This window comes from Fonsecaea monophora, assembly GCF_001642475.1.
Source record: "Fonsecaea monophora strain CBS 269.37 chromosome Unknown Scaff140, whole genome shotgun sequence".
Classification (NCBI taxonomy): Eukaryota; Fungi; Ascomycota; class Eurotiomycetes; order Chaetothyriales; family Herpotrichiellaceae; genus Fonsecaea; species Fonsecaea monophora.
The window spans coordinates 1-9,762 of record NW_019174071.1 but is presented as its reverse complement, the minus strand read 5'-3'; the positions used below and the strand labels follow the sequence as shown (position 1 = coordinate 9,762).

General features: G+C 52.5%; 2 protein-coding genes across 2 annotated transcripts; both read right to left on the bottom strand.

The window, feature by feature from the left end:
- Nucleotides 1–2,157: 2,157 nt before the first annotated feature.
- On the bottom strand, nucleotides 2,158–4,038 carry AYO21_11015 (hypothetical protein; the record flags this gene model as incomplete). The annotated part of the gene is made up of 3 exons (XM_022660917.1): nucleotides 2,158–2,539; nucleotides 2,596–2,698; nucleotides 2,751–4,038. The coding sequence occupies 3 exons, from the start codon at nucleotides 4,036–4,038 to the stop codon at nucleotides 2,158–2,160; spliced, it is 1,773 nt and encodes a 590-aa protein (XP_022506753.1).
- A 1,331-nt stretch (nucleotides 4,039–5,369) lies between these two features.
- On the bottom strand, nucleotides 5,370–7,033 carry AYO21_11014 (hypothetical protein; the record flags this gene model as incomplete). The annotated part of the gene is made up of 4 exons (XM_022660916.1): nucleotides 5,370–5,692; nucleotides 5,750–5,911; nucleotides 5,962–6,083; nucleotides 6,135–7,033. 4 exons carry the CDS (start codon nucleotides 7,031–7,033, stop codon nucleotides 5,370–5,372), a joined length of 1,506 nt encoding a protein of 501 aa, XP_022506752.1.
- Between the last annotated feature and the right edge of the window lie 2,729 nt (nucleotides 7,034–9,762).

Genomic DNA, 9,762 nt, shown 5'->3' with positions numbered 1-9,762 from the left:
GACGAACAGTAAGTCAAGCCGAAGGTGAGTCAGAAGCTGGTCGAGGTGTTGCACTCGTGCGTGGAGAACGCTCAAGCCAGTCTCTTCCAGAGGGCAGACATAGCTCTATATATGTACATCTGGAATCGAGCAGTGCCATCCATCGGAACCACTCCCAAAGAAGTCCTTGGAGAGCCATCTGCCGACTTAGCCAGTGCTCCGGCTGAATTGCGGAAGTCAAATCATGCAGCTCGAAGAGCCAAAAGGAGCATCAGCCTGGTTGGCCAAGGTGACACAGGCCAGAGTGGATCGACATGAGGTGCCATCGACCAAGAAAGTCTGGATGGAATCACAGTTGTCCTGGGGCCACGAGGACTCCTTTCGACCGCCTGAGGGAAGATGTAACCAGGGGACACGCTCGTGTCAGTGTCGCAATGATAATCAAGGCCCTGGGCGGCGGACTGGCGGACATTCCATTCGTTCGCTTGGGGTTTAGCGCTCCTTCTGCAAGCTAGAATGTCTCCTGGAGGTATAGCTGAGTCCGCCATTGATTATTGAGACAGGGGTCATAGCGTCAGTGGCTTTTTCATCGTTTCTTGCTTGGTACTTCTTGGTTGTTCTTGTCCAGGACTCAAAAAGTATTCCGGTGGTGTCTGATAATTCAAATTCTCCCAGGCACATGTGGGACTCTTCGCCACTTCTACCCCGTATATCAAAGGCAAATGCTCCAGCCTTGGCCGTCGTGGAGGCTTGCACACAGTACGGGGAGACCGCAAGAGTGGCGTTCATGATGTGCGCAAAAGGGCAAGTCCTCGTGAAGTGCGTTTCTTCTTGCATGGTCATAACCTAATGGATCGAACGAGGCGAATGTTACTCGTACAGCCGGATTCCTTGGGGCGCGGACTTCTGACAGGGCACGAGTGATGGAACCAACTCCTTTCGTTACCCCAGATTTGCAGTCTCAAATTCCCACATTTGGGCGACGTGAGAGGAGCTGGTCATGGCTAAACGGGGCAGATCCATCAATCAGAATGAGCCCCCTTGCCCTTCTGCCCTCCTTTTTGTTCTGGGGCCAACTTTTGTGCATTTCCGGCTAAATTCCCATCAGGCTAATCGTCGGACAGCCCCATGGGGTTTATTGTTTTTTTTTCCTCCTCATTCGAAATCTTCCGTTCGTTCTCCACGGTGGAGAGATAGTTCGTCTACTCGTAGCTCGGGCTCCGGCTCATCCCGTACCTTCTCCATTATCGAGGTATTTGAGATTGCAATCGAGAAGACGGCCGTAGTGGCTATTGCTGGTAGTTGACCTCCGATCTAGGCAAACATGGGTACCGGATCGGGGGGCATAAGGCTAAATTGGCCGGGACAAATCTTGTGTAACTCGAAGTCTTGGATGATGCTACCTCTTGAGCACGGTAGGCTTGACGTTTTTCAGGGATCTAGAAGGATAGAGGATGCAGGCCTGAACCGTGACTGGGTCTGAATTGATATTGTGATGGTGTAGTGGTTGCCGTGTGGTAGAGGATCGATCACTTTGTCAAGTTTTCCAAGCGGAAACCAGGCCAGCGGCTCGACCACGAGGTTAGACTAGGCCATGAAGCACAAAAGTTCTTCCAGAATTGAACCGAAAATGTACCACACCAGAGGCAAAGCTCCAGAGGCAATCTTGATGACTGATACCCGTCAAATTGCCGTGGCGAAGATTTGATTATGAGAGAATGAGTGCAGCCGAGGAACAATTGAATGAGATTGGTTGAGGAGGCTTGGATGCGGTTAGGAGGCACGAAGGGTAGGCATTATTACCCGGGGCCCCATGCTATGGTCGACTCGTCTGTGAGTACCTCGTACATGCAGTGACAATAATGACAGCTGCCATGTTGCACTAGAGCACGCTGACAAGCCTCAAGGGTAATTGCTTTAGACAGCCTGAGATAGTGGTAATCATACACCTCTCGCTCCCTTGAAACGAGCTTGTCACCATCGCAAAGTCCTCGACTTCAATGCAAGCGGGCTTCAATAAATCAAAGTCCAACAAGCTCAATCAAATACTTGGAAGCAAAGTCTTTGTAGGCAATGTACATGTTCAACTAAGTATATATAACTATTTATCTTTTTCTCATCGCAATTCTATTAATGCTCCAGGTAGTCTTTCTGGGCTCTTTGGTGCAACCATTCGTCTTACACGACCTCCTTGCTGGGCATTTCCACATTGACCTTCTTGTGGACACCCTCATCAACCGAGCCAGCAGCATCGGATCGGCCCTCTTCTTCCACTTCCTTGGTCTCCTCCTCGGCCGGAAGATCTTCGAGTTCCTCGGGAAGAGTCAGATTGAGGAGCATGGCGACCAGGGCGGTGATGGCAAAGCCCGTCTCGCAGACAAGTTCAATGGCATCATAGAAGCCGCGGAGGGATCGGTTGTCCCCATCGTAGGTAAACACATAGGCGAACCAGGTGGGGACCAAGGTGGCTCCGTACCCAAGAGCGAGCGCTGCAGTGAGGATGAATCGCGTTCGGCGGTTGAAGGGGACGCGGTTTACAATAGCCATTCCAGACACGGCGCTATCATTTCCATGTCAGTGATCGGGAAGCTTGCGAGGGAAAAGAAGATTACTCACACTGCGCAGAACAGGAATGTGGTCATGCCTCCAAGAACCGGCGAGGGAATGGCAACAAGTGCTGCAGAGAATTTGGCGAAGATGCCGGCCACGATAAGGAAGACTGCATAACGGGTCAGTTATGACTCACGAATCGAATCAAAGTCTGCACTTACAGCAGCAGAAGTATCCAGCCTTGCGGTTTGCACAACGGGTTAGGGCAATAACACCGTTGTTTTGGGCAAACGTTGACATGGGGGTGATAGTCATCAAGGCGGCCAAGCATCCATTCAGTCCATCAGCCAAGACGCCTCCTTGGATTCGAGACTCGAATATTGGGCCTTCGACCTCGAGCCGCGAGACATCGCAAGTGGCGGTGACATCGCCAATGGCTTCGCAGGCGCAGATAATGAAGACAACCATGACGGGCAAGACGATGGGTCCATAGAGTGAGAGCTTGAAGGTCTTGACCCAGACGAATGAGCCGACAGGGGCTGCCGTGATGCCTGAATCGTCAAAGTAGCCGCAAGCCGCAGCCACGATACAGCCCATCAACAGACCGAGGATGACGCTGGTGGATTTCATGATTGGAGAGCCAAACCGCTCGCAGAGCAAGATGGTCACAAAGACCAAGAAGCCCAGACCAATGAACTCGGCACTGCCCCAGGGAAGAGCGTGCGGAGCTCCCACTGAAGGACACAGGGCGAAAGGGCCCTCTTCTGGACGCGAGGCGCAAAGGCCTGATCCGCCAGCCCAGTTCATAAAGCCCGTCTCGATCAAATGAACACCGATCAAGATAACAGTTGGTCCAGTGACAATGGGCGGGAAGATCCTGCGCAGTGCCTTGGGTGGCAAGAAAGAAAGTGCGATTTCGACCAGAGCACAGAGCGCACACGTGCCAATGAGAGCACCATAAGCATCGGGGCAGGGCAGGCGATTTCCTTCGGCATCGAGTTGACACTTGCCATTTGCGTACATTTGCGCGAAAGCACCGGTAGCGACGGGGATAATGGCGAAGGATGTCCCCACGACCGAGATCAATCCCGTACCAATATAGTACGGTGTCCTCCAGATATGGAAACGAGTGATCTGAATAGAGGAGAGGATACCACACACTATCAGAGAGGTGCTGACGAGATATTGTTGGTAGTCGGCTGGCAAATTGACACCTCCTTGGCCGGACAGAATGATGGGTGGCGTCATTATACCGGCCAACATGGCCAGAGCATGCTGGAAGCCCAGTAGGAAAGCCAGAACAATTGGCATGGAATCATGGAGGCCGAAAAAGGGCGCTGCCCGGCGGGGCTTCTTGAGAAACGGGATGTTGGGTCGGAAAAGGAATGCATAGTCATATTCGCCAATCAGGCCATGTTTGGTGAAGAAGGTCTTGCGGAGGCTGTTCATACGGTCGGCAAGAGTCTTTTTGGGGCCCATGTCTGGCCCAATGCGGTCGCCTGCGCCCATTGTGAACAATGACTTGGGTTGGTGGGCTCGACTTGAGGGTTAGGTCGCTGAGAGCGGGGGTTGTGTTGGGTGGGTGAGCAGTTTGTTGGTGGTCGCGTGCTCAATCAATTGAGGTTCAGTTGTGTAGACACCTTTTCCATCACCCCCAGAGTGACGTCCCTGTCCTCTCTTTATACAGATAATGCTCGAGCAAGAGCAGATTCTGACTCGCCGGACCATGGCCACCTCCGTTCAAGAGCTGCAAAGTCAATTCTTGTTGATCAGGCGCTGATCCAAACTGGGCGTTCGGCCAGATTGGTTCTGTGGGCAGCCATATCACGATGGCCAGATTGGCGAAAGAGTCTGATAATATCGAAGCCCCATCATGACGGCCAGCGGCGACGAGCAATCAGTAGCAATAAAGGCTAGGCACTGATTAGGACCTCTCTGGACCCTTAGCAGCTGCGACAGGGTCCTCGCATTGGTGAAAGGCCCTGGACAAGGGGCACAACCAAGAAGAACTTTCTCCGAACACCGGGTATCGTAGTGCGCAGGCTGCGTCGGGACACGCCTGTGAGAGGCTGCGCGTTATCAAGACACGCTGATTGGCTCGGAGAGCACCGACCGTCTCGATAAAATGCTTGGCATCAACTGAACCCGACCAATGCCTGCGGCTCTTCACTCGGGATTCTTTTCTCTCTCTCGCTCTTCTGGCTGGGCAGACCATGCTTGCTTCTGTTCATGATATTTTCAACCAGCTGGAGTACTCGGTACTTGCAGTCTTTTCAGATGTTAGACGTTTTCTGCCCCTTACACCGACCGCCGGGTAAGGAGTCCTGCCACGAGGACCGATTCTCAAGAAGAAAAACAAGCGTGGTCCGCAGTCGGAACCCCCTCGACCCCATACTTTTCCGTACCCAGAGTACATGTCTAGATCCATTGACAGAAGGAAAATGCAAATGGGTCACGCTAGCGATTCATATCAGATCGCCATCAGTCTCCTCCCATTGGCCCCCTTGAGTAGATCACAAAAACCCCGTTGTCATGAATTTGACGCAAGAGCTCCTACTGCTGTGAGTATCTGACCACTTGGTCTCGGCTTTCGGTTGTCCCAAACCAAGGCTCGTGATGTAACTGCGACCTTTCATGATTTAGCGATAAGGAAACAACATTTTCTGCTTCATCATATGGTCAGATTTAGTCCAAAGCTGACTGTATTAGTGGAAAATCTCCATCAACATATGACGAGATTGTGTGCTGTGTAATCTGCATGCTTTGTCGTCGACCCTTGACCAGTTTCCTAATCTTGTTCCTCCTGTCGTCTATCGAAGCGATTCGCCTTTGACGTCTATTCAAAACGTTCTGGCCAGCGGACTCCAACGTCTCAATGTCGGCCCAAAGAAGAAAAGAACATATACCAGCACAACCAAACCAATGGAGACAAATCCCAGTGTCGAGAACGCCCATCTGATGTCCATGTTTTCAAACATGGCAACACCAGCGTGGGCGCAACCTGCCGCAATGAGAAAACTTGGGATGAGGAAAGCGGCAATGGCGCTGGCAGCCACGTTCGGGTACGAATCCGTGATGTAGTTAAGCATTGCCAACCAAAGAAGCGGGTCACAAAAGCCGAGCACGCCGCCTGCCACGACAGGAGACCAGAATGACACGGAGCCTAACCACGGATTAGGGCCAAAACATTATGCGCTACAATGAGGCATTGAATACTCACCATCGCATGTCCAAGCAAACCAGAACAGACTGATTGGAAACAGCCACACAGTCACCAGAGAGGTGAGGAAACGGGCTTCGGGCCGATGGCGCCCGTGCTTCAACCTGTCGCGGCGAAAGAGGTAGGTTTGGACCGGCACGAAAATGAACGTCACCGTGACCCCTATTTCTCGCTTAGAAACAGTACACAAATTCTCAAAAGCAATCACGTACCAACACAAAAGTTGAGATAGGTCAACGAAGCTCCGATATAACTTAGGCCGTTGTTGAAGACAAACACATCGAAGACGCCATCGAGGTAGAGGAACAGCAAACCGTAGGCAAATCCATTATATCTGAGCCCACGAGTCAGTCGGTAATACCTCTGAAACATGGGAGATACTCACAATCCGAGAGATATCACAATCGGCTCGGTGAACATGATCCTTAGTGCCATTGTCGCCACAAACTTCAGCTCCCGCACGACGGACAGCCTGCTTGACCCGAGCGCAATATCCACGGCATTTTGATCGACACTACCTCGTCGCTTGACCGCTCTGGCGATGACGAGTCGGGGTAAGGTCTCAGGAATGAAGCAGAGCAGAACGGCAAATGCGCCGCCAATGATGATATTGATGTAGAATATCCAGCGCCATCCCAGGCTCTCGTTTTCTGCAATCCACTCTCCTATCGGAGAACCCAGACTTGGTCCAAAGTTGGCAGAGAGGACGAAAAGAGCCATGGGTTGCGCCGCACCGTCATGGTCGCCGAAGAGATCGGCAATGGTGCCCGCAACGTTACACAACGCAACAGAGCCCGCGCATCCGATGAGGAAGCAGAAGATGACCAACATGGGAAAGTTGTCGGCCAGGGCGGTGCCGATGTTGAGAATCGCATAGAAAAGGGTTGCGCCCACGTATACCCATTTCCTCCCTCCAATGTCGGACAAGGGGCCAAGGAAAGCAGGTCCCACGGCGGTGCCGACGATGAACATACTCTGGCCAAGCGTGGCGACCTGCGTGGAGCTGGTCCACTTCTCCATGATCAAAAACTCGACCGAGACGTACGTCGTCGATGTCAGGGTGACAAAGATCTGGAGAAGGCAGTACACAGAGATGATGGACCATTTCTTCCACCACGGCCATCGGATCGGATGCGCATCCGAGTTGGTCTCAATCTTGGACAGAAGAGCAAGAGGGTCGTCTTGGTCGATGCTCGCCTCGAGGTCGGCATTTCGCGGTACACTTTCCTTCTTTTCGAGCATGTCGGGAGACAGCTCCGGCGGGGAGGTCGTATCACCCGTCATATTTCAAGGCGCCGTATGTGAGGCTGGGACGACAGGTTCGCAGGAGCCAGACTCACCCTTTGTGAGGATTGACTCCAGTGTACAAGAAGCAGGCCAAATCGTCGTCCTAACAGAGACGGCGAGACGGAATGACCGAGCGAAAACATCCTGAGGGAGGACATTGATAAAATATGAAAAAGAGCACAAAGTGGATTTCACATTTGTGGAGCCAGCTCGGGCTGCGGGTGATGCCATAGCCCACACATCAGGATTAGAATTGCGCGCGAAGCTTGAGAATGCTTATCGCAAGGCTTGAGCATCAGCCAGTGACGTGTGGTGGGCGCATTCGGCCGTTGGATCGCCTCAGCAGGGCCTGATGAGATGAGGGAGGAGGCGCTGGCCTCTGCTTGGTTGTAACTGGCATTGTTATCAATGGAGAGATGGAAGCACGATCGGACCAGTGACGAAGAGAGGAATTGATTTGTGCACCACTGATAGCGGCACGCGTCGGAACAAATTGGCGAAAGTTGGCTGCAACCATGGGGAACTTGTTGAGGCAAAAAAAACTTGCCCGCACCACCAAGCACCATCGAGTCCTCGCGCCCAGTGATTGTCTGTGATGACGTGAAGCCCAAGCTTTTGCCCTGCAGCGAATAGCAATAAATAATATAGCGGCAGTGGGGTTGGAGCTAATATATTTCAGGCTAGAAGCCGGAAACGGGCGAGGAGCGTGGCAGCCTTTTTCCCCAAATGCAGTTCCTGGTCAGATTCGTGTCCATCGTACAAACTGGAATATCAACACGACACAGCCAGAGAGAGGAAGGAATTGGTGGTGGCTCATCTGACAAGACAGACTGCAGAGCTCTGGCATTCCAGTCAGCAATATAGATAGAGAGATAGCCATCGGCCAACTGATTCGTAGGTGTGCCGGTGCAAGTCCTGACGATCCCGGGCGGGCTTCTTTCTACAGGTTACTGAGTATTGAGTACCGAGCATAGAGTACAGTGATCCTACTCAATCGCTTCTTCTTTGAGGGATCCGAGGAGCTGTGAGACGAGAGATATCGCCGAGTCCATGCACCTCGGCTACAGCACCCAAATGCGAACCTTGAGAACCATGTGTCAGTGTCAGTGGGAACCGGATCCAGGCCCCTCCCTGCATTACACGAGCCTGGGAAGGGGTGGTAAAGCACTACTCCGCCACGTGTAAGACCTCCATACAAGGTATACGAGAGTGCTTGTACATAGAACCACCCGTACGCGACGACCCCAAAGCAGTAAGAACTCTGAGTGGCCAAGCCGACAAGCCGGGCCTCCGCGGAACTTACTTGTTATTTGTTCTCGGCAGGGCAAAACTCTCAGATCACCGTTCTTCGAGGTGAGGTTAATTCTGAACAGTAAAGATTGGTATGGTCGCTATCTCCATGATATGTATCGCATGGCGGATCTAGGACAATGCGGCTGAGTGCGGTTCGGTCAGAGTTTGTGGTTGCGGTTGAGGTTGCTGTTGCTAGTAGCAGTCGATGTGCTTTTTGATCGCTCGCATGTCGATGCCTGCCATATCTCTATCTTCGGCATCTGGCGATCTATATGCAGTGTATAGTATCTGTGCTTTTGTCACGGCTATTCCAGCCCAAAATTCTCCACCGTCTGCGGTCCGTACTACAATGAGGCAAGAGCCTCGGTCCTCGACTGACTATTCGGATCCAGGTACGGAGCCTCGCCGATGCCCACAGCACGGTGTCCAAAACGCTCGCCTAGGCCATCGTAATCAAACGTGGCGCAGTGGAAGACGCTTCGGTTATCCCAGATCGCTGTGGTCGCAGAAAATGGATTAGCGTCCTGCACCCTCACAGCAATACTTGAGAGGAGCTGGCACAAACTTACCAATGTCATTTTCGTTCCTCCACTTGAATCTCACTTGCAGGTCGTGGTTGTTCACGATCATCCCATGCAATTTCTTGGAGAGCTCCTCCGTCTCCTCGGCATTCAGCTCGCTGAAAGACTTGGGAAACGTCCCGATCGCATAAACGCTCTTCCACCCGGTGACCGGATTTGTCCTCACCACAGGATGCTCAGCGCTCAAATGCTTGCCCACGTTCAACGGCGATCCTCGCGGCTTATCATACAACGTCGCCCTCCCTTGCTGCTCGGCTCTGATGAACCCGTCCCCGACGAATTTTGCCGTCAGCCCTTCGAGGAACTTTTGCCACGGTCGGCTCATGCGATCGTATATCTCGTAACCACTGGCCCAGAGGGTGTCGCCGCCCGTCTTGGGCAGCTGGGTTAGTCTCAAGCTCGTGTAGTCCGCGGGCGCTGGCTCGAATTGGATGTCGCTGTGCCATTGGGCAGCGTCGTACTTGCGTTTGTTCTTGATTTCGCCAGCATCGAAGAGTTTCTTGCGGGATATAGATGAGATGTTGCTGATCTCCAAATCATGCCCGAACTCGCTGGTTCCGTTGAGGACGGGATGGATGTGGAGCGTCGAAGAAGATGGCTTGCCGGTCAACTCTCCGAGGCGTTGGCAGAACTTCTTTTGCAGATCGTCCGTCAAGTTGTCCTGTTTGCGGAAGAAGACGACTCCACGCTCGCTGACTAATCCCAAAGTATAGTTAATATCACGCTTGTCTCAGATAAATCAGACCCTTACCTCATGTAGCCTAGCGGCTATTAGCGTGAACGCTAACCTTTTGCGGAGCAAAAGGCCTTCGCAGAAGGGTCTGAGCACGGATACGTGTAAACAGCCGATCG